Source organism: Macaca mulatta, chromosome 14, assembly GCF_049350105.2.
Source record: "Macaca mulatta isolate MMU2019108-1 chromosome 14, T2T-MMU8v2.0, whole genome shotgun sequence".
NCBI classification, from domain to species: domain Eukaryota; kingdom Metazoa; phylum Chordata; class Mammalia; order Primates; family Cercopithecidae; genus Macaca; species Macaca mulatta.
Genome location: NC_133419.1, coordinates 53,939,755 through 53,964,944, shown reverse-complemented (window position 1 = coordinate 53,964,944; position 25,190 = coordinate 53,939,755). Strand labels below are relative to the sequence as shown.

The following is a 25,190-nucleotide window of genomic DNA, read 5'->3' as shown; positions in this document are numbered from 1 at the left end:
TGTGGGGACACACACAGGTACACACACACAGTTTCTTTCTGAGCCCAGTGCTTTGACAGTAAATTAGCCACATCTTCAGGATAGCTCAGCTCAGCTCAGCTCAGACCTCATCCAACCTAATTTTAGTGACAGATTCTTCATCCAAATTGGCAGTGTGCACAGGGACTGTGTTTAGAAGGTGCTACGGAGAGTCTGGCGGCACCTGAGGCCTGGGCTCGTTATATGCCTTAACACAATGGTATTACCATGCTCTGCTACTCTCCTAACCCATCTATTACATGGACACCAGGACACACGGGTGTTGCCTAGAAAAAGGTTGCCTCTCAACAAAGTCCCATAATGACACTAACTCCCCTCATCACTTAGGTGGCCTGTGTGTGTGGTCTGTGTGTGTCTGTGTGTGTGTGGTACCTGTGCATGTGCATCTGTATACTTACACATCCAGGCATGAAAACAGAAAAGGCACTGGATATTAAGTATAGATGGGACTCCATGTAGATTTCCCAACAGACAGACCCAGAACAACAGGCAACGCTCCCTTCTGGACTATAGAAATCTATCTAGGGGACAAAGGGGCAGCTGGATGAAGATGAGTAAGCAGTGTGGAGTCACGGGCACTCGGACCTGGGCTCAAGTCCAAACTTGAGTGCTCACTCCCTGTGTGACCTTAGGGAAGGCACTGCATGTCTCTAAGCCTCAGTTCCTCGTCTGTAATATGTGGATCATAAGCCTCCCTGCAAAGGCTGGAAGCAACAGATATGAGGCTTGAAGAAAAAGAATTAGCACAGTGCTTGGCACATTGCAGAGGGGTGATACACATCAGTTGACTTCCTGTCCCTTGCTCTGTTCTGAGCAACTCCTGATTGAATCATTTGAGGGAGAATCTGACTCCGATTTTTCAACCCTCCATGGGCCACAGGGTCTATCTCTTTCAAAGATGTGTGTTATCCTTCCACATCCCACAAGAGGCTGAGATTGGCACATCTCAAAGAGGACTTAGGCAATAAAACTAATAACGCTGTGCTTCCCAGAATGGAAAGGCTTGCCCCACGCCTCTGCATTATGATTGAACTTTGTCTTCTCTGCCAAGCCTCAAGCTCCTGTTTTTCAAGTAATCCAATCTGTTTTATTCAAGACAAAGGACAAGAGGATTTTATGGAATGAGAAGTCAGTTTATTTCCTGGGACGTTTACATAGGTCACAGTAAAACAGTTTTATGTCTCCAGTGACATTTCTTCTGGGACTGTTCATGGGGAACATTATTTTTTTTCTAAAGCTCTGAAGGTGGTTGTTCTTTTGTTGTAAGTAGGACTGAAATGTGTTTCTAGGCAGCTACAGGGTCCCTTTGGACTGACTGTGATGGGACTTCTAGAAAAAAAGGCACAAGGCTTGAATGGGTCACAGGTGGAAAATGGGACAAACGACTGGTGAGCAGGTCAGACGCTGAGTGCTGGTTCCCCCAAGGGCCAGGAAAAGCCACTAGGAGTGAGGGGACCCTGTTCCTGTGAGATGCCTTATGATTACAGAGGAGGAGGTTGGAACAGAGAAGGAAGCATTCTAAAATACGCTCACTTAAAGAGAAACTTGGACCCAAAGCCATCCAATGATTCCCACATCACAGATGAGGAAACTGAGGTTCAGAGACATGAAGTCACTTATCTAAGTCACACAGGGAGTAAGTGTCGGGGCCTATGCTTAAACCACATCTAGGTTCTGGAGCTCTAAAGCCCACGCTTGCAATTGCCTGCCCCAGGCTGGCCCTGCAGGGAAATCCCCTCTCAGCTGCAGGCAGAGGTTCCCCATTTGGAATGGCAGAAATGCTTTCCTTTACACAGCAGTATTCCTGAAGCCACCTCCATGGCAGCAGCCTCCCTGGGCACTCCCCTGGTAATGACAATGGATGGCAGGCCTCCCTTGTGGCCAAGGGTCACCAATCCTGGCACCTCTGAGTGTGAATAAGAACAGCTGTCACATAGAAGAATCAGTTTTCTAAATGTGAAATTTCACATTTCCCATTGCTTGTCATCCATCGGATTGCAGCCACAAGCCACCGGTCCTGCGTCCCCTTCCTACTCTTGCCCTATACATGGAAAACTCAAGGAAACCATCAGCAGTTCTAATAGACTTCTACCTTTGGCCTGCCAGCTGACCTGTGCTCCCAGCTGCTTCCATCTGGCAGCTGGTAGAGGGACCGGAGGTTACAGAAGAGGCTGATGGCACCATGACAGACTCAACTGAGTGGCAGCAGAGGCAGGAGCAACCAGAGCAGAGCAGGCTGGAGCCCAGAGCCTAAGAAGATCCCAAGAGTGAGGGCAAGCAAAGGATCTGGACCAGGAGGCACAGGTTTGGTGGCTTATGGGAGGATGAAGGACCAGGAATCCAAAAGTGGACCGAAACCAGGAGACAATTCAGCCACAGGAAAAGACAGATCCTATGAGGGAGAACAGCCATTATTTATCGAGGGCCAACTGTGCACTACGCTCATGTGGTCCAAATGAGAGGCATTACAGAGGCCAGATCCAGAGCCTGCATTCAAGTTTTGAATCTGCCACCTTCTAGCTGCGGGTCTTCAAGCAAGTCGCTTCAATTTTCTGTGGCTCAGCTGTGCACTCTGTAAACTGAGAACAGGGGTTTCTCCTAAAATACCATGAGAATAATATGAGGTCACCCTGCAAAGGGCTTGGTAGGAGGCACAGCACATGACCCGTACTCAGTAAATGTGGGTTATTAGTACGAATCTTCACAACCCAAGAGCCAGGAAGTGATAGTCTCATTTTATAGATAAATAGATTAATACTCCTGTTTTACAAAAAAAGGCGGGGGGGGATGGGGAATTCCCGGAGGTTCGGATACACTCTAGGTCACACACCTGTGAGTGGCAGAGACAGGTTGGAACCCAAGTCTCTGTGTGCCCCAATTGCTCCTGCTCTCTCTGTGTGCTGCCTACCTGTCAGCTTCACTGAGCAAAACTACATAGCCCCTGCCCTCATGGAGCTTATGTTCTAGTGAGTTATCAGAGAGGGACAACAAAACAAATAAACCCACAATGATGAGATGAGGCAGATGGCGATAAGTGACACAGAGAAATGGAGTTGGGTCGGGAGAGGGAGAGGGATGAGCCATGGGCTATCTGATGGCAGTGGGCAGGGAAGGCCTCTCTGACCAGCTGAAACCTAAGCAAAGCCCTGAACACAGGAAAGGAAGGAAGTCTTGTGGCTGTCTGGGAGGAAGAGCGTTCCCAGGAGCAGGAAGAGCAAGCGCACATCCCCTTGTGGGAGCAGATCACTGGGCAGGAAGGAAGGGCCCTGAAAGGCAGGTGGCAGGGCCCCACGAGGGAGGGAGGTAGTGGGAGGAGAGGTGGGTTCCTCAACAGGAGAGAGGCAACTCAGCAAGAAGCCCATGCAGAGCTGGAGGATCAAAGTTTCTGGGGGGCCCAGTCACCTGCAGGATAAGTGACAGGTGAGGTCTCTGAGGAGCTGGGATAAACAGCAGGGAAGCAGTCCAGGAGTACATGGGGCTGGGCCCTGATTGTGACAGGGACAGCAGTGAGATGGGCCCTCACCACAGTCACCTTCTAGCCCCTGATCAGGCACAGGGCCCTCAGAGCTGCTAAGTGGGCCCGGCTGGAAGGGAAGGATGTGTAGGGACAGGGAGCACGGCCATCCTATACAATGTAAAACGCTGAAGAGCAAACACCCTTAGACACCCTGAAAATCAAAGGAATTTTTCCCAAATAGCCCATCCCTGGAATGTTGGAGCAAAGGAGGCCTGGACTTAGATTCTCGTCTCAGCACTACGTGGCCTTAGAAAAGTCCTGGTTGCGCGCAGTGGCTCACACTTATAATCCCAGCACTTTGAGAGGCCAAAGTGGGAAGATCACCTGAGGTCAGGAGTTCGAGACCAGCCTGGCCAACACGGTGAAGCCTCATCTCTACTAAAAATACAAAATTAGCTGCACGTGGTGGAGTCCATCTGTAGTCCCTGCTACTCGGGAGGCTGACGCAGAAAAATCACTTGAATCTGGGAGGCGGAGGTTGCAGTGAGCCCATATCATGCCGTTGAACTCCAGCCTGGGCAACAGAGTGAAACTCCATCTCAAAACAAAAACAAACAGAAAAAAGAAAAGTCCTGTAACCCCTCAGAGTCTGCCTTTCCTCGTCATCAATAAGACCCACGCTGCAGGGGCACTGTTGGCGCTAGACAGGGCCAAACACCCAGAACGTGCTGGCACACAATAGGTTCTCTACTATTGGTCGCTGTTCCCGCTACTATTATTGCATATGGATGTGCTAAAGCTTGGGGTAAATCATGACCACGGCTGATGCTGACTGAGCTGCGATACGTCCAGTGCAATGGACTGAATGTGTATGAACCCAAAAGTTCACAGGCTGAAATCCTAACCCCCAAGGTGGTGCTACTAGGAGGTAGGGGAGTGACTAGGTTATGAGGGCACAGCCCTCATCAATGAGATTATTGCCCTTATAAAAGGGATCCCAGAGAGCTCTCTTGTCCTCATGTGAGGACACAGTGAGAAGATGGCTGACTATGAACCAGGAAGAGGACCCTCACCAGACACTGAACCTGCTAGGGCTTTGATCTTGGACTTCCAGCCTCCAGAACTATAAAAAACAAATTCTTTTGCTTATAAGCCACCCAGTCTACAGTGTCTTATTTATAGAAGCCTGAACAGACTAAGACACCCAGATAAGGTCAGCTGTGTAAAACAGGCCAGGTGGACGTCATTATACTGCAAAGGCAATTAGCTCAAGTGAGATCCGAGATTCAGCCTCCACCCACCCAAACCTACTGGGATTCTGAACCCTGTTAGGACTAAAATATCTTTTCATTGCTATAGGTACAAATACTTTTTTCCTCCTGGGAAAAAATAAAGAGGGGGAAAAAAGAGGATGTACAGGAATATATACATCCACATATGCACATACATGGACTTATTTTAATCAATTGAAATGCATATTTGTGATGTATTAGTTATCCCCAGAAAGCTATAGAGACCCTCACGTTTAGCCCTGGCATCCCTGCTCTGGGGCTGTACAGATCTGGCCTGTCCTAAACAATATTTAAAAACAAGTGGTTACTCCCCTATTTATCCCCTTGTGAGACTAGCTACCTAGATGAGACTGCAGAAACAGGGCCCCTGCCACAGTGCTCAGTCCCAGTGGTCTGTCCTTGCTGAGCCATCTAGGACCATCTCTTCTCACCCCCATGGTCCCTGCCTCAGCCCCCAAGCTTCAAAACCTACTCAGAAGAAGGCTTGACAAACTATTATTCCAAGGTAAGAATACTGATAACCCTCCAAAGAAAAGAAATCTGCAATTTCCCATGATTACCAGCTTCAGCTAAAGGAATGAAGCAATAACGGTGCATTGTAAGGCATCCTGGGAAAAGTAGGCTTTCTCCAAGCCACAGTGCCTATCCTGGCCTGGTTAAAAGGCTCTGCCCCAAAGGCAGGGTTGTCATCCTCCAGCAGTCTCCAAGGTGGCAGAGCCCTAAAGATACCAGCAGAAGAGTGTTATCCTCAAACACAAAACCAGACTGCAGAGAACTTCACAGGACACCAGGCTGACTTTGGGCTTGGCTGCACAAGACCTGCCTGTTCCTAAGCTGAGTTGCCTCTCACCAGCCAGCTGAAAGCCCTTTCTCTGCTGTGAACCCAATACAGATACAAACTGCATTTCATGTCTGAAAAAGCCAGTGACGGGATAAGTAGTGTTTGTTATCTAACTAAATTGTAGAGGAAATGATGTGTGAATGAGAAAATTTTAACACAACCGTGAATCACTTCTGACAAGTTCGATTATGGTTTTGTTTAGTTAAGCACTTGTGCATTCCAATGAATTGTCCTATGGAATTATTAATTGGATCTGGGATTTCTAGGGCTTTCCCACTGCTCTGAATCCTTCCTAGCAGAGATGATGTACCTTTAGGTGTCGTGGTTACAAGGGTTGGTTTTCTACTAAAAAATCTAAGGGTGGAGTGCAGGGCATGCCAGATCCTGTCATCTAAACCAAAACAGTGAGAGTCGCTCTTGGTCTTCCCAAAAGTTAGAAAGACACAGAGATGCAAATTCTTGAAAATACAGGGACATAGAAAAAGACAGGTTTGGGGCCCCTGTGTTCTGTGGCTTTTCATTAGGAAAGGATTCTATTTGAGAAATAAGTCAAAACCAGTAGATCCAGGAGTAAAGTGTTAGTCATAGAAGATGGGGAGGGAGGACTGGACCCACCAGCTTCTCTAAGTACAGAAGGGAAAAAATAGGAAGAGGACCCGGGGCCATGGTCCTCAGAACATCCTGGTGCCTCCTCTCCTGGCTGTGGCTATGCCAGCACTGCCAGGCTTCCTCTGTCCACTTTCCACTCTAAGGATGATGCTATGGCAGCTAAAAGATCGTGCCAGCCTCCGTGATGGAACCAAACCCAGAATCTTCTCCGGCAATGGAGATGCTACACATAAGGAAGAAAGATCACTCAGTCCACCCAGCAGTACTAGCTGCAATCGCATAGACTGTGCCCTGCATCTGGGCACCTGGGCATGAGGGGGGCTGCAATCTAGCCCACACCCTGCTTACCAAGCCATAAGCCCAGGGGCTGCATCAGCCCAGAGGGATGTGGATCTGTCAGGGCCCCAGCATGAAATTTCTAACGGAGTTTAATTTAAAAACTATTTACAAAGGCAGACAGGGTTAAGGAAAGTCAACAGAGGTAGAGGCACCCTGGGCTAGCAAAAGGGGGAAGCCATTGCCACATTAGGCCTGGAGGGGTCAAGGGAGAGAGTCCTTCTAGGAGCCCAGCAAGAATTGTGGCTGGGAGCATTGTTTACGGAAGAGCGAGGATACCGCCAAATGCCTCCACCGCCACACCCACCTATAAGCCAGAGGCATGGAAGCCTGTTTGCTGCAGTCCATAGAGATCAGCCTCCTGGGACCAAAAACAGTGTTGGGAAAGGTGAGGAGTAGATGTGGAGGCCAGAAACCCATTCTCCATATGGGCCAGCCAGGGAAAGCCTGATTTGCATCTTTCTTTCACTCCCCATCAACTGCCTCGGTTCCCCTTGGAAAGTTTCCATGGTCTCACTGCTGCCACCACCTTCCAGGCACTCTCCCATCCCCCTGTCTCAGCCCCATCTCGCCCTGACTGCAGGAGCAATCAGGGGAAGGAGAGATGTAGCTCATCGACGAGACTGCAAGCAGGAAATCCTGGAGGCCTGCTCTGGAAGCCCACCCACTCCTACTCTTGCTCCTAGCAGGCATATAAAGGCTGTGGGTAAGGATGGGCCATGACCACGGTGCAAGCAGACAGTGACTGTTCCCAGTGCCTGCCAGAAGTGGGTTTTTATGACCAAGGAGCGACACTGGATCAGGTCTGCCAGCCAACGACCAGGCAGAAGTCACCAAAGGAGGGGTCCAAGAGCTAGAGGCAGCCAGGGTGCAAGCAGCTGGCATTGGGGAGCAGGAGCACAACCCCCTTCCTGCCATTTGGGTAGGCCCCTGGAGAGAGTCCCTGGCCAGTGCCCTTGGGCGATGTTTTTAACCAACAAGCCTGTAGCGCTTACTGTATGCCCTGCAGGCACTGTTCTGAAGGCTTTACAGAGATTTCCCCCATTTTATCCTCATAAGAACACCGTGAGGGAGGTCCAATTATCTTCTCCATTTTAAAGATGGGAAACCTGAGGCACAGAGGGCTTAAATAACCTGCCTCAGATCACCCAGGGAGCAAATGGTAGAGCAAGATTCAAGCACAAGCAGCCTGGTGCCTGGGTGTGTTCTCTGGCCTGCTGAGCCAGTGTGAGCACGCCTACTGCGCCCCTGCCAGTCACAGACACTCACAGCCCCTGGCAAGCAGCCCGCTTCCCGTTCCCCTGCCCCAGCATGTCAGGCATCTCTGAAAAGATGTTCCATGCCACTCACCGAGCAGACCTGAACAGTCCCAGAGATGACCCAGGGCCTGTGTGGCGTGCAAGGGGATGTTGTGGGCTGGCTTCCTGTGAGGCAGCCTATGAGATAGAGGACAGCAGGAGGTCAGTAGGGAGAGCTCTGGGGCCCACACCTCCAGGAGCAGGGGGAAGCTTAATGGGGCAGAGGGAAAGCCAGGCTGCAGCGCAGTACTGACCATGAGGGGAGTGTTAGAGATGGGGTGGCCCTGCACAGCTGTCGTGGGTTGGAGTGAAGGAACCCCTTCCCGGTCAGGCATGTCCTGCAGATCAGTCCGGGGAGGGGGCGAGGGACAGGCAAGACAGTCCCCTCAGCAGGAGCACCCGATAGGCAGCTGAGGCTTTTGCAGGCCCTACGCCAGCATGTGGGGAAACTAGTCCTGCATTCCTGGCGGGGATCTGGGAAGCACATCGCAGGGTCCACTGCAGGGAGCCTTAGAGCTCCTGGCTGGCCTTCCACTGCCGTCTAGGAAGGCTCCCCATGCCCTTATTCCTGACTACCTGGCTGTATCCTCCAGGACACATCTCTCATGGGAGCTGACAGCAGCCACGGGCTGGCAATTCCTCAGGGAGGGAAGCTTTAGGAATCTCGTACCCTCTTCCTTTCCACCCAAGGCCCACCACCTCCTGGCTCTCTTTTGTACTCCATACTGAGCCCTGAATTAGTTGACACCTCCACCTCACTAGAGAGCTAGAAGTTCTCTAAGGATCTTAAAGATCACCACTATCTGGATACAAACAGGGTACAAACTAGCAAATATTTTTAAATTACAAGAAAGGTAAAACCTTGGAAAGTCTGTCCTGAGCTCTGGTGACTTGTGGTCTAAGCCCCACCTGCCAGAACGCTCAGCCCCTCGCTGGCCACCAGCTGGACTCACTCCTCATACCTCGTTCTTTAAGCCAAGTCAGTGACTCTCTGAGTCCCTTCACAGCGACTTGCTCTCCAGTTCTCGGGACTCTGCAGGCCTTGTGAAGGGCAAAACAGATGCTCAGCAGGCCCGAGAGAGTTCTGATTACACCAAGGAAGAAACTTGAGGCCGGGCAGCCACTTTCCTGAGCTCCGACTTCATTCCTGAACTGCTCAGTCCTCTTATTCACTATCAGAAAATGGCAGAGAAGATTACAGTGGCGGGAGAACAAAAATTGCTCAAAGCCACCTTCTTCCTAAACATAATTTGCACTACAATGACAGTCACTTCCGAAGCAGCTTATGTGAAGGGAACGGTGACTCAGGCGAGCCCACTCAGAGGCCCGGCCCACACACCCTTGTCCAGGAAAGGAAGCCAACAGGCACTTTGCCATAGAGTCCAGGGCAGCCAGAGCCAAATGGGTGGCTGCACCTGTTCCTGCAGTAATGCTGTTCCTACAGGGACTTTCTCGCTTTAACCCCACGGAGGAGGCACAGGGACCAGCTGACCCCAGAGAGGCCACTGTCAAGAACACAGAAACAGGCAGCTCTGCGTCAGCTGTCCCACCACCACTCAGCTCAATAAGCAGAGGGAAGACCTCTGACTGGTCCACACCACATGCCACGCTCCTTGGGACTGCCGCAGAAGAGCTCAGAGCCTGCTAGAATCCTGATACAAGCCACTGTGACTGGATTTTTTTCGGATGTTGAAACATAAAAACAAAACAGAGAGTCCACTGTATCCACAGAACTCAAGATATCTAACAGTCTCAGTGTGGCGGCTTCTCCTCCACCGACAAGGACACTTGTCACGCAGCTAGCTGTGCACAATCTGTGCTACTTGTTTCAGAAGTCTGGAGCACACATTTGCCACCTGGACAGCATGGGATAGACTAGCTTCCTATTCAAATCTGGGTTTACAGTTTCCTCACCCTTACTCTGAAATTCTCTTGGAGCACCAAACATGAAACTTCTTCCCCTGTCCTCAGATTAGGCAGATGAGAGTAAAGTAAGAGATGGAGCGCAGTGCAGTGCACTAACAATTCAGGCAGAGACTCTCCCTTACAAACTGCTTGCCAAGAAAGTAGCAATTTACATGCTTTTTCTTATTACAAGCCCTTTCATTATGTCCACAAAATAAATTCCATCTGAGTGAAGGTCTACAGTGCTATTTTGAGCCAGGAGGTCTGCCTTCCAGTTTTGCCACACACAGACATTATGAACTTGAGACAGTCATTTCGCTTTCTTTCAAAGAACTGCAATCAGAATAGGTCCTGCATCCCCTCCAAGTGCAGCATCTCTTTTAACACAACAACTGTTTGAGGCAAATCTTATTGTCACTCTCACATTACAGGTGAGGAAACGGAGGCTCATGGAAGTTAAGTAGTTTGCCTGCTCCCAGTACAGAGGTAACCGAGAGCTACCTCTAGAGGTCTTCAAACTCAAGAAGTCTGGTTTCAAAGCTAATGCTCTTAAAAATCTTACACCCTGCCTCCCTGGGAAAGGAAGTAGGACACGCAGCTATAAGCAACAGCAACAGCACTGGCTAACATGAGTCAGAAGTGAATTAATTAAAGGACACTGGGAAGCTCATGGAATTGCCAGAGAGGTAGAGAACCAGGTTCTCAGGTCACCAAGTACATCACCCTAAATCTTACTTCAGCAGAGGACCCTCTGGGCACCGCCAATACTGTGGATACTAGGCACTGCATTGCAGCTACCAGGGCCCCAAGAACTCAAGGCTCCTGGCACTTTAGCTAGTGCGAAGTACCAGCTCTTGATTCAAAGTCTTAAATCAAATACTTGTGATTGATGTAGCCCAAGTCATAGACCTGGCCCTAAATCCAAGAAAGGCTGGAAATCACTTATCTAGTAGAAGCCTGTTCTGATCAGCCTCTCTTCCCACCAAGACTCAAGAAGTAGGAAATTTCCCAAACATAAGAAGTGGGCTCAGATGCTAGGTGGCCCAAAATGACAAACGCCCAACAAATGAGGAAACTGGAGTTCTTCAAGGTCCTTTTCAGCAGCATGAGTCTATTTAATTTAATGGATTGCAGTAGAGTATAATTCTCATTTATCTGTCCCCCTTCTCTGTGAACTATTACACAAGGTTATTTATTACCATTGCCTTGCAGTATCCCTCTATCCTATGGGAGAATGGTTTCTCAATGATACTGAGCTTGAGCCTGTACTTGCTGTGATCAATGGGATATGATATAAACTAGGCCCTAGCAGAAGCTTTAGGAGCCACTGCATATGGAGGCTCTCACTTTCGTTTTGTCTTCCAGGAAAATGGCGTGTTCCAAATAGGGATTGGTCCTTCAGCCTGTGCCTCAGAATGGGAAGACACGTGGAACAGAACCTAGCGGAGCTGTGGCAGCCACAACTGACTCACACAGTCTCCAACTTTAATGTAAGCCTAGAGTGTTTCTTATTCTAAGTCACTGATTTGGGGGCGGGAAGCTGTTTGTTACAACAAAACAGACTGATACACATTTATGGAGAAGCACTCCATATCATTGTCTAGTGAACAAAGGAAATACATAAGTAAATAGGACTCAGTCTCTGCCTTCAAGACACTTATCTGTGTCATTCTTGAATCATAGCTGGCAGGGAGTGGAAGTGTTTTAAGAGAAGCAAAACACAAGCTCTGAGAAGCAATAGGAAAGGAGACAGAGATTCTGCCTGGGGTTTCCAGGAGGCTTCCCAGAGGATGCGAAACTCGGACTGGATATTAAAGACTAAGTCCAGGGTTATCAGAGAAGGTTGAAGAGAAAGGAGGGGATTTCATGCAGAAAAACCAATATACAAATTCGGAGAGGTGCAAGAAAAAAATACATATATATGCATGAATACATTCTGGTGTTGCCAGAATATAGACAGGGTGGGGAGGAGGAGTGGTAGGAAAAACAACGAAATGGAGGAGATTTTGAAAGGCCCAGAACGCCATCCTAGCAATTTAAACATCACTCTCAAGGAAACAGGAATGACTGAAAGTTTCCACTGGATCCTTACCTTCTAGGGTAATAGAAATATTACCCTAGAAGTGGTAGAATGGAGGTGAATGAGAAGCAGGGAGCTCAATGAATAAGAAAGACTGTGAGATGAAAACCAGTACGAGATGATAAGGTCCTTATCTGAAACAGCAATAGTAAGAGCAAAAAAAGTTCACGAAACATTTCAGCGGCGAAATCAGTAAGACTTGATTGGATGAGGTTGAGACAGGGGAAGAATGAGTGAAACACAGAATACGGGGCTACCGATTTTATCTAAATGGAGGGTGGAGTCAGTTGTGGATATGGGGGAGACAAAAAGGGCAACAGGCTTGAAGAAAGCTGATGATCCGGTGTAGTGCACACTACTCTTTTTTTTTTTTTCTTTTGAGACGGAGTTTCGCTTTTGTTGCCCAGGCTGAAGTGCAATGGCACGATCTCGGCTCACCACAACCTCCGCCTGCCGGGTTCAAGCGATTCTCCTGCCTCAGCCTCCCGAGTAGCTGGGATTACAGGTGCCTGCCACCACGCCCAGCTAATTTTGTAATTTGAGGAGAGATAGGGTTTCTCCATGATGGTCAGGCTTGTCTCGAACTCCCAACCTCAGGTGATCTGCCTGCCTCAGTCTCCCAAGGTGCTGGGATTACAGGCATGAGCCATCACACCTGGCCATGCATATCACATTTGAGTTGTCTCTGCAACATGCTAATGGGGTGACCAGTTGGCAATTGAAAGACATGAAAGAAACTTCCATCTGCCTGGAGTGAGGGAAAGGTATGAGAAAGGCTCCAGAGGCAGGGTAGACATTTGCTATATGTATGCTAGGCGTTCTCAGGTACAGGATGTTGGAAGAGAAGAGAGCAATGGCATTTTAGGCAGGCAGTCAGGGATGTATAAAGCCATAAAGGCAGGATGTCATCAGGGAAGAACAGGAAGTTAGATGTGGGTGGAGGGAGGGAAGCGAGTATTGGTGTTTCCATGTAACAGTTTCCTGCAATCCATGGGCCTGGCTATAGATCAAACATTTCTGTGGGTGAGAGTGTTTGTGTGATGGTAGAATAGCACGACTTTGTGAATAAATTCGTAGACTCTTACAAGTAGACTCCTGGGGTCTTTGATGCTCCTTTAAAAATGCAGCTGCTGCTCCCTTTCTGGCATGTATAGTTACTTCTTTCATTGTCTTTCTGCTAGAAAAATCAGAATATATATAGTTATTCATGGAAGTAATAAATACATCATTCTTTCTTTTAAAAAATATAGTGTATTTGTCAGGAGAGAGCTGGCTATATTGCAGTAACAAAAACACCCCAATTATCAGTGGCTTACATCACAAAGTCTACATCTCAGGCTACACAACCATCAGGGTCACCCAGGATCCCTGCTCCTGTGTCATTACTGTCACCCTTACATTGGGAAAAGAGCTGCTAGAACACCCGTACCATTGACCATTGAGCTATATCGGCTCTTAAAGTTTCCACCTGGAAGTGATATGTCACTTTTGCTCACATTTATTTAGCCAAAATAAGTCACATGGTGAAGTGTGAAATCCAGGGAAAGTGGGGAATATTACCCTCCCACAGGAGCACAGCAGCTCTCAGTGAACAGCAATCCAGTCGAGTCCACGCCACACCCTAAGATGGACAGGTTCCTCAATGTCTATGAGAGTCTTGCACCTAAAGTATGACAATTCTCATCTGATGTGGGCACCCTCTCCTGAAGGATTCCAAAACAGGGATGATGCTTTCCCATTAATAAATGCATTTCTCCAGGCCTTGACACCAGATTGCCAATGACCTTGGCATTCCTGGCCACGAATGTTTCCTGTCTAGGCCCGTATTCCCTGTGCAGTGACACTTCCAGAAGTCTTCATTGTCTTGAAGGTACCCCCCAAACCCCTGTCCCCTGCCAACTCTGGACTAAGGATGGAGAAGAGAAGCATCTGCTTCTGTCTACAGTAGCTTTTCTCTGCATGAAGAAAAAGAAAATCTGGCACAGAACCTATGTTTCACTATCTAAGACACTTTTTTGATCAAATGTCCCTATGGTCTGCTGTTGGATTGGGGTGTTTCTTTTTACCCCTGCAGATAACTTGTTTGCCTTTCAAGTCTCCGGGCTGATACAGTCAGCTCATTCCAGTACCAAAACAGGGACAATAATTATTATTCCTACGTGGTTCTGCAATTCACAGATTTTTCCTAAGTAAATGTCCACATGAGCTTTATTCTACAGAACTGTAAACAGATGCCACAAAGCAGTGTCTCTGCCACCAAGGTTCAGCAATTAGAGGTACCAAGCCATGAGCAATGGCCCATGAAATATTTAAACTTCTTCAAGATTAAATATATACTTATACATTTTTAAAACCCAGCTCTCTGGGCATAACAAATTCCTCCCCTGTCTTGAAGAGCCCATCAAAGCCAGGCATCTGCAATGAGCTGTTTTCTACTCATTGCCTGATGGACACCAATTATTCTCTGTTTTCTTAAACTGTGAATAGTAAGAGCCTGTTAAACTCAGTCACCCTAGCAGGAGACAAACAGCAGAGGCCCTGCCACTGCCCAAACCACCAACACTTCTAGATGCCAGGCAGACTGGCAGCTGGCTATTTGCTGAGCATTTCTGATATGCCAGATACTGTGCTAAGCACTTAGCATGGGTTATCTTATTTAATCCTCATAACAGCTCCATCACATAGGACCTATGATTACCCCCATTTTACAAAGGAGGAAACTGAATCCTAGAGAATGTTATGGAAAGACAGCAGAGAGTAGGTGGCATATGAATAGAGTCTTAGAGGATAATTGGAAATTATTCAGGAGTTCAAAAGAGGAAGGCCACCCAAGCAACCTGAATGGCAAGGATAAAGGCAAAGAATATTGTGTGTTTGTGGAAGGGTGTAGACTAGGAAGGCTAAAGCACAGAGTACTTAGGTAGAATTGCCTAAAAATCCAACTAGGAAGGTCAGCTAAGGCCAAATTGTGACAGAACTCAAATGTGATGTGGAAGAGTTTGGACCTCTGACTTCAGAGACTAGACAAGTAACCTGCTCAGGTGTAAGATGTAAGGAGTTGGAAGCAGGTGTAAGATGGTAAGGAGTTGGGAGGACTGTGGCAAACCAGAAGGTACACACCTTCAGTTGTAAAGGCAATCAGATTATGTAACTGTGAGCTGCATTTGGCCTTTAGGGAATCAGCTTGCAAACTCTACAAAGCAATGAGAAAGTGATAAGGGGAATTAATCAGAGACTGATACTGTCAGATCTTTTTGTTCACAAATCTCCCTGACAAACATGTGGATGATGGGCTAGGTGGGGCAAGACTGAGAACAAGGGAACCACTGAGGAGGTAGATGCAGGAAAGTAGAAAGACATGATGGGAGCTAGGACCCAGGTGATACTAATGGGCAGAGAGAGAAAAGTGATAGATTTGAGAATGAAATATTAAAAAGGAAGAAACTGGCAGGACTTGATTCAAAAAGGATATAAGGGAAGAGGGCATGGGAGTTTCAAAGAAAATGCCCAAGCTTTTGGTGCAAACCATGGGGCAAAAATTGCTGTTAAACCCAGGGAGTGAACAGGTGAAAGATAAGAAGTGTCATTTCAGACAAGCTGATGGGCAGAGCTTTGACATTCTGCTACTGCGAGAGGTCCTCAAGGCTAGTGTGGGGCTTGGCCAAGACACCTGGCTAGCTCCATGACTAAAGGGCCCATCCAAGATAACAACCTCTTCTGTATTCCAGGGGTTGACCAAAAGTTCCAGGAGGTATTACTAGTGCCTGCCCTGTGTTGCACCAGGACACCTATTAATGCATGAAGTCACCAGGTACCAGATGTGATTTCATGTGTCAACTTGTCTGGGCCATGGGGTGCCCAGATATTTGGTCAAACATTATTCTGGATATGCCTCAGGGTGTTTTTGGATGAGATGAACATTTGAATCAGTAGATTGACTATATGTAGGTGGCCTTCATCCAATCTGTTGAAGACCTACCTGAATAGAACAAAAGGCTGACCCTTCTATGAATGAGTGAACCCCTCCTGCATGACTGTTTGGGCTGGAACACTGGACTCTTCCTGCTTTCAAACTTGAACTGAACATTTGTTCTTGGGTCTCAAGCCTGCCAGCTTTTGGACTGGAACTTATACCATCTGCTCTCCTTATTCTCAGGCCTTCAGACTCAGAACTACATCATGGTCTCCCATAGACCTCCAGCTTGCCAACTGCAGATCTTGGGGCTTCTCCGCCTCAGTAATAGTGTAAGCCAATTCTTTATAATAATCTCCTTATACACATTCACACACACAGACATATGCAGATCATGTTTGCTGCAATGTGTGCACATGCATGTTAGAGGGGGAAGGAGAGAGACTGTATATGAGCATGTGCCTATGTATGCATGTGTACCTTTGTGTGAATGTGTGTGAGTAGGTCTGTGAGTGTCTGAGAGATTGACTACATATGTATGAGTGTGTATGCGTGTTAGTGTGTATGTGTGTGAGTGTGTACATGACTATATGTCTGTACCCAGGTTTAACTGTCTTTGGCTTTCATACTCAGTATGAATTCTTCTACAGAAACATTCCTGCATCTTCCTGAAGTTCTTCAGAGTCCAGTCCTCAGCAAGGAAGGGTGCTTGAGCAAGGCAGCTGGGAGACAGCTCAGGTATCACAGACATACTGACATCCCACGTGAGCAGCTTTTCTTGAAGTCAACGCCTTAACTGTGCCCCAGGGCCAGGCCCTCCATCCCCTCCTCCCCAGCACAGGTTCATTCACATGCACGGGCTTGTGATGCCTCTAGTAAGGAGGCCAGGCCAGCCAGAGAGGAGGGAAGGCTGGAGCAAGCAAATTCCAGCCCTAAAGCAACTCAGACAGAGTGGGGAAGGGGCCCCTAGATTCCTGCCATCTTCAGCATGCACTTAATAACTTAAGGCATTTTTTTTAAGTGAACAAATGCCCTCTGTCCACAGCAAACAGGAAGGTTGTCCTCTTCCCCGGGCTGCTGACGGGGCCCTGTCTCTGCCTCCAGAAGATACCTTCAAGCCGTGGGTGCTGTCAGCAGTCATCAGGGCAACATCAACTGGACCTGAATCCATACAGCACTCTGGGCAGACCCTGCTCAACACGCCAGTGGGCAGGACAGACCCATGAGCTTTGTGATCTGGAATGCATTTTTCAGTTAACCCTTCTGGAAGTCCATCGGATCCAAACAGGCGTGCCACAGGCATCCTCCAGAGGAAAAGAAAAGGCGGGCAAAAGACTAAGGAGTTCTCCAGACCTCCCAGACCGCACAGACCTGGGACTGGAGGCCAAGTTCCTGACCTCCATTCTACCTGCCCAGCACTTGGACAAAGTCACCTGTAGAGCCCTTCAGTGTTCACAACACACAGCCACTCTGGTCAGCTGTGCTGCTGGGTGGAGAGCACAGAGTTCTCTTGTCAACCAGCACCACAGATGTACTGTCCACTGGGTGCCCCACAGAAGCTCAGCCTGGAGCCACCAGCTCCCACTTCCTGGCAAAAGTCCTACTGAGACTAGCAGCACTGGAAAAGGGCAGAGCCAAGGAGGTAGGGTCAAGTGGGAGAGAGCCTACCACAGCCTCTGGGGGCCTCGAGGAAACAAAGGCAGGAACTAGGCACTCACTGAGGACAACACTGTGATGCCATGCCCGCGCCCCAGGCTGGGGCCTACTCTGAGGACAAGCCCCCTGCCTGCTACAGGCCATTGCCTGCTACCTGCACTGTACCTCTCACCCCTCCTGAGTGTGCTGCTGGAGTAGAAAGGGAAAGACACTACACGGGGATTTATCCTGAATATGTGTAAATCCATAACTGCCTTCAGCAACAGCCAGGCAGTGTAGAAGCCAATCAAGGTTTCTCATAAGCAACTGAGGCAGCACAGTATACAGGCTTTGAGAAAACCCTGCAGGAAGCCCCGTCCACAGCACAGGTCTAGGAACCCTGCCAGCATTGCAGACATGTGGGAGGGGCTTGGAAGTCATGCCAGCTGCACCACCCCTGCCTGTTCCCCTCTTCCTTCCCCAATCCTGAGTGCCCTGGAGGAAGAAGCTCAGACAACCTGTGCTTGCCTATACATGAGTGTACACAAGTGCATACACATTGGGCTGGTTACTTTCCCCCTTTCTCTGCCAGGCTCTGTGCCCAGGAAGGAGGCCCCTGCCTATGCAGCACCCAGCCTCCTCAGTAAGGCTCAGCCAATGGAAGCCATCCATAGGGGATCACAGGGTAGCAGAGCGGTCAGGGTATTTCTTCCTCTCCTGCAGTGCTTTGGGTCCATGTCTCCACAGTGACTGTACCTTGCACCAGGCAGCATCGCTTCCAAAGCTTTGGTTCCTACCCTACCCTGGTAACACTAGTTCTCCCCTTGTCCAGCCAGCCCTAGGTATAACAAGAGCTCCCTCCTGCTGTGAGTCTCCGGGTCTCTCACCCTCTCACTTGCTCCCTTAACTCTGGCTCAATCTGTTCACTGTGATCCTTTCATGTAAACAACTGGGGTGTATGCTGCTTTGGGTCAGGCCCCTTCTGATAGGTGAGGATATGTATGTGTTTTGTGTATGTATACACACGTGTGTGTGAGTGCAGGTACTATAAACCTGCAGTCTCTACACATTTGCAGCTGTGTATGTGCGTGTGTCATGAACACGTGCATAGGATACACCTTTTCCCTGAACTTGCAAGGCTGACAGCAAGAAAACTATCTTTGGGCATCCATCTCTGAATCCCAGAGTGTCCCATTTACTCCCATTTTGACACCATTTTGAAATGATTAACCTAGGTCTCCACCTGGCCCAACAGCTCAACACTAAGTTCCTGGAGGGCAAGGAAAAAAAAAAAAAAAGTAGGAGAAAGCAGGGAAGAGGAAGGGAGGGGAGAGGAGAGAGGAACAACAGGAAAAGATGACTATCATTCATTGAGTACCTGAGCTGGAGCACGGACTTTACAACCACTTCTCCATTCTAAAAACCACGTAGATCATTGTTCATCTCTTTTTACAAGTGAGAAACCAAGGCTCAGAGGCTTCAGATAACTATCTTGAAGGCACACAGCTAATGAGCAGTGAGAGGCGTTCAGCCACAGGTGAGTTCAAGCCCTGGCTCTTTCCACTCCCCTGCGCTATTTCTCAGTCTCCTTACACAGAACATAATCATGGCCACACGGTGGGCACTCAATCAATGCTCATAAAACTGAACTGAAGCTAAGAAGAAAATCCAATTGCATTCTTAAAGACAAAGACAAAGCTCACCAGTCATGAAGAGAGCCAAGCTGGTCAATGCCTGAGCTCAGATCATCTTGAACAACATAATGGAATATGTCTATGGCTGCAGTCCTGGAAAAACACAGAGGGCTTCTCACTGAGCTGCTTCAAGGCTGGCCCTTGGTCAAAGCCATGCATGATATTAAATTCCAGGACAAGGGCTTTCTGATTGACGCATGGTTGAGAATTGGAGCCTCAGAAAGACTGAGTTGCTAACACATCCCTCAGCCTACTCTCTTGGCAAGGCCAGGGCGAGCATTCAACAGCAGATAATTTGCAGACAGTCTATGCTGCTGATGGAAACTAAAATGCCAGGTAATTACCTGGATGGCAACAAGGGTGCTAAATAATTGTCATAATAATAATTACTGGCCTAATTCTTTGGAAGGTCAGATGGCTCAAAGTTTGAGACCTGTTCAGAGGTCAAAGTGGGGTCTGGGTACATCTGCCCCCTCAGACTAACCAGTGCATTGCCCTGCTCCCCTCACCCCCAATCCATGTTACTCCCCAGCCCTTAGGTAATCTCCAGAACCCAGAAAATGTTACAGCTGTCTGGCCTCAGAAATACCTGCCTATCATGCCAAAGTTGGCAATGAACTCCTGTTCTGTTGAGCTGCCACCAGGAATGAAGTAGCTTCTGAGGCTTGTTTCATCCTCAGGGCACCCTATTAGTGATCTGTCATCACCTGCAGGCTACAGAGAAGAAGCTGAGCCCAGCCAACTTGCCAGCAGTCTCACAGCTGGTCAATGAGGAAGCCAGGATCCAAACCCAGGTACCCAGGTCTGCCTTGTTCCAAATCCTACTGTCTTTGCCATACCTTCTGATACTAATGCCCTCCAAGCCTGTTCCAATGCCACAGTGCTCTTTATCCATGTAGGTCTCCCTAAGGAGCCACCAGGAGTGAGGCGACATTTTCGCTCAGAGACAGACACATGTACTGTCTCCAGACCAACAGGACCCCGGCCCCCACGGCAGTGAGTCAGGGCTCACCGTGGCACTCCACTCTCTCCACACTGCCTCCTACTCTACCTCCTCTCCACAACAGCTATTTATAATCCTTATTTGTACAAATGAAACAGTGTATTCTGGCTTTTTTTTTTTTCCTGCACTTTAAATAACTAAGTTATGGATAAAAGAAACAGAACAAAAATGTTATCCAATCATTGGCCTGCCCCGGTGCACGTCTGTGTATCTGATATTTTCTCCCAGTGCCATTCCTAATAGATGCCTCTTCTCTCTGCCTCATTGTCTCCTGCTCTCCTTTGTGCTTCTAAACAAAGGCGACATGGCACAGGGCCATGGCTTGCTTACTGCCTGCCTGGCAGACGGAGTAGGGCTGGGTCTGTCATGTATCCCAGCCCCTCAGGGAATTATAGTACAAGACCTAACATGGATTGAGATGTGTTGCTATGTGCCAGCACTATGCATCATCTCATGCAGCCTCATCACACCCTATACTAGCACCCCTATGTCACAGATCAGGACACTGAGGCTTATAGAGGTCAAGTGGCTTGCCCAAGGTCATGGAAAGTGATGAAGCCAAGACTTGAACTAGGGCAACCGGACTTTGGTGTCCAGGCCCTTGGCCATGGGCAACTGGTTCAGGCCTTTGACCACAGCTGGTCAGAACTAACAAACTCCAATGGTGACTCCTATCGCCAACCTGATGGCCCCTAAGGGAGGCCGATATTCAAAGAGACACACAATGACCATGAGATCTGCCAGAACCCTCTAAAGGAGGAAGTATTAGCCCATGGTAGGCATAATACGAAAGGAGAAAGAGCAACTCACCAGCCATTTTGTCTCACTCTTATCTTGAGTAATGGGTTTCAATTATTCAGTCAGTCAACAAACATTTGCTCAATGCCAACTCCATGCCAGACTCTGTGCTGGATGCTGCTGATGTGAAAGTGAATATAACACAGTCTTGTCCTCAAGATGCTTAGTCAGCCAGGGAGACAGATGAGAGCAATAGCCGAGCCAGAGCCACAGACATACACACTGAGATACAGGTCTATCCTCGCCCAAGACATCAGATCGCCACCCCTCCTGCCATCCTATGTGACTTGAAAATTTCCACCTTTTCCTCAATCCATTTTCCATTGGCACTTACTTCATTCTAATTAGCAGACAAATAGAACCTGTGCAGTTCTTGCTGGCTTCTTGATATGTTCTCCATGCTGGGTTTACAAAGACAACTGCAGACACAAATTACTCCTGCCACCTGTCCCTCAAGATATGCTGGTGGCCTTTAAATGCTGGATTCTGTTGATGTTCCTCATGCAGCAGCAGCAGCACATGCAGCCTGCAGCAGTCTGCCCACGTCCTCTGCAGCATGGGAGGAAAACAGCACAATGCAGCGGGGCTGCCGTGGGGCAGGGAGCCAGTAGACCTTGTTTGGGTCCTGGCTCCACTACTGCCTTGCTGAGTGATCACAGGCAAAGCTGTTAGCCTCTCTGAACTGCCATTTCCTTGTCTTTAAATTGAGGAAATTGAATAAGGAACTTCATCAGATCCCTTCCAAAGTCCCATGGAGTATCTGCATGGCTCTCGGCCCACAGTGCAGTGCTTTTTACATAATACAAAAAGAATGAGTGTGAACAGCTGCTGGTGAGGCAGACCCTGGCCCCCGGCCAGCTGGAGACCAGGGCACTCTGGTACCATGAGTAAAAGCATGAGATACTGACTGAGCAGACACGGTGACCCCTGGTTCTGCCATTGAGCAGCTCTGCAACACAAGGCAAGTCAGTTAACTTAGATGAGCCTCAGTTTACACAGTCACATGGTGATAATATTTTCTGCATTGAGTTGGTGTGAAGATTATTTGAAATAATGTGATTTGAAGCACATAGCAAAGCAACAGATGCAACCGCCAGTGTTATTCTTTTCTGTGCTGCCGTTGTTGTCCATGGAGGCCAAGTTCTGATGTCCTAGGCCAAGTTCTGACTCCTGGTTCTCATGGGCTCCATTTTCCACAGAAGGGCTACCAAGTTCATGCCAGCTCTTTCCCAGGGAAGAGAACCCTGCCCTGTCCCCAGCCCACAGGCTGGGCTCAGATGCCGTTGGCCAGAACTTCTGACCACGCAGCCAGCCACGCTTCCACAGCCAACCCCTGCTAGGTTTGCCCTCCTGCCTGGATCGTGTGACTTCCTCCAGGGAGTGTGGGTGCTTTCAGCTGCAGCCTGCCCAGTAGATGCATTTCCTGCCAGGCTCCCACCTTCCTCCTGCATCTTCCCTGGGGACCATTGTATGCCATGCTCTGTCCTGCTCCCTGGGGCCTCACAGTGCCCTGCTGGCTTAGACATGCTTTTCTGCCTGTTCCTCACTTCCTGTAACTGCCTCTGGAGTCCCCACAGAGGCAGTGTGAAATCACAAGGAGGGCCTTTCCCATGTGGAGGGGGGTCCCTATCCACGGAGGTCCAAGTCCTCCACCCATTTCCCATCCAAACATATATACAGTAATTCATGGTTTAGTCTAAGCAAGCAGATCTTTCAACCTAGGTTCTCTCTCCAGCTATTCCTGACCACACTTTTAAGGGGCCTGTAGAGGAAATGACACGAAATTATCAAGACCTTGGGCTAAACTGGACACATGGAAAAGACCACTCAGCAATACTAATAATCAAAGCTTTCATTTATTGAGTTCCAGGCATTTTCTATACATTTCCTCACTGAACTCAATCCAACAGCTCAGTGACATGGGTACTATCATTATCTGTATTTTACAGAATAGGACTGGACTGGTTAGCAAACAAAGTTCCCAAGATCAAACAACTGGTAGATCCAGGGCCAGGTTGTTCAACTAGGTCTGTCTGCTCCAAAGCCCAAGTGCTAAGCCAGGTTTCTATCCTGCCTCCCAAGAGAGTCAAGGTGACTCTACCCACAGAGGAAAGTATGAGGGAGAAAACTAGGGCCTGCCATCCTCACACCTCACTAGGATCTGATCAGATGCTGCTGCTCTGGCCTCTGATAACTTCTGCCTTCCTGACATCAGCTTCTTCCTCTACAGCTCCATAGTTGATGAAACCCACCAAGACCTTCAGCAACTCCATATCCTAGAAATGAAAACTGACACAAACAAAAAAGCCTCCTGGTCCCTGCATGCCACTTACATAGATCACAGCTAGAATGAGTCTCTAAAGAGAAGGACTTACGGACTCTGCTAATTGGGTTTAGCAAAGTGACGTTCAGCTTCACTTCATGTGGTAGGTGCACACCATTGTTATGCCTTGTGCATTCCTACTTTGCAAAAACAATGACCAGAGCTTCACAAAGTGGTGCTTCAAGGCAGAATGTTAAGGCAAAAAAAGAACAGGGCTTGGCCAAAGCCAGGCAGCACCACTACCTAAGTTTCTTATTTAATTTGCTCAAATGTGTGTGGTGCTGGTGCTTCCCGGATTTGTCCAGGCCATCTCATGCAGTTACATTTTTACTCTGTACAGTGAGCAGAATGTTTTATGTTTTATATAAAAATGAATACACTGCTCACTATGGTCAGACACTGTTGTAAGTGCTTTATCCAGATCAACTCTGCTGATCTTCATAATAATTCTATGGGAGAGGCATTGCTGTTACTCCTGTTCCAAACATGAGGGAACCGAGGCACTGAGAGATCACACAGCTTGCCTGAGGTCACACAGCTAATCAGGGCTGGAGCTGTGAGTCAGTCTGCATTTTTAACCACTGTGCTACCCTACTCTGCATTTCCTAGGAATCTATTCAATATACAAATCAATATAAATATATTGCTTTACCTTTGTAAGGCTTTTGAGATGAATTCACAAGCCAGAGAAAAAATCCTTTAACCATAATTCTTTGGAGAATTTAGAAAATGTGGTCACCAGGATACAGGCAATCATGTTTTATAAGGAGAAAAGATTTTGTAGGTCTGCATGGTGTCTAGACAGGGAGCTGAGAAGAAAGGATGTGTCCGTGTGTCTCCAGGGCTGCCCAGAGAACAGGAGCTTCACTGAAGACTACAGGCCCTAGTGACTAGACAGAAATAGCCCAGCCGTGGAGAAAGTCATCCCTAAGCTGACTGGGTCTGGAGGAAGCAGGTTAGAAAACACTGTTTCCCAAAACCCAGTCCTTGGACTTCCCACAACAGAACCATCTCAGGATTTTATTAAAAATGTTGATTTAGGACCTCACCCTGGATGCATGATCAGAATCTCTCAGGAAGGAATAGAACGGGGCAAAACCCAAAACCCTGAATTTTTAACAAGCTTTTCAGATGTTCTGATTACAACGAAGTTTGGAATTCTCTGCCATAAAAATCTGACAGCTCTATTTGCTGTGAGAATCTGTGCACTGTGCATCCTTGGGAAATATGACTCGGCCTCCAAATAAAGGATGAGTTACAGCCCAGCCCAGTTCCATGACCAATTTTAATCTAATATAACTATAATATAATAACAACAATAATGATGACTACCAATTACTGAGCATTTACTACATGACAGACACTGCTGAGTGTTTTACTAATCTTATTTATGTTAACTCTTATCACACCCCCGTGCTTGAGTTATCATCGATCTTGTCTTGCAGAGGGTGAAATTCAGGCTGGAAGAATGGGTGACTAGTTCAGGGTTACACAAAAAGCAAGCAGCAGAGACAATTCAAACCCAATCTAACACCTTGACTTCTCTGGCTCTGAGCTCAAGGTCAGTGTTGCAGGAAGCCTGCCCTGCCACCACCATCCCCAGGCCTATGATGGGGCTGGGAAGGCCACTCACTAAGGCCAGGATGTCCTTTACTTGGCAGGGAGCAGCTGGAGGAGGGCTGCTCTTTCTGCCGCACGTTCATTTCAACTGAGCCACCAGGGGTGTCTGTCCCCAGACGTGGACACCAGCCAACATGCTGGGCTGACTCCAGCTCCCAGAGGCCTGGGCCTGCAGGGTGGGAGAGACCAGCATACCACAAGCACCTCGTGGCCTCAGCAACTGGGGTGAACTTTTCCTTGCTTGCACCAACAACCCAATAGCCCTGGAGCCCGTGGCACTCCTCTCAGAGGCCTCACCACAGCTCCTTTCTGGGGATGAAGCACAGGCTGAGCTGAGAGTGAGTCCT

At 48.3% G+C, this 25,190-nt stretch overlaps 1 protein-coding gene across 7 annotated transcripts in view; it reads right to left on the bottom strand.

The window, feature by feature from the left end:
* GALNT18 (polypeptide N-acetylgalactosaminyltransferase 18) overlaps positions 1-25,190 on the bottom strand; it is a 362,102-nt gene that overhangs the window by 251,286 nt on the left and 85,626 nt on the right. Inside the window, exons 2-3 of one of the 7 annotated variants that reach the window (XM_077963394.1) lie at positions 12,943-13,034; positions 7,925-8,010 (exon numbers count right to left, since the gene is read on the bottom strand). The exons of the other annotated variants lie outside the window; for them this stretch is intronic. Of the exons in view, the coding sequence (XP_077819520.1) occupies positions 7,925-8,010; positions 12,943-13,034 (178 nt within the window). The remainder of the gene's footprint in view (positions 1-7,924; positions 8,011-12,942; positions 13,035-25,190) is intronic. 7 annotated transcript variants of the gene reach the window in all.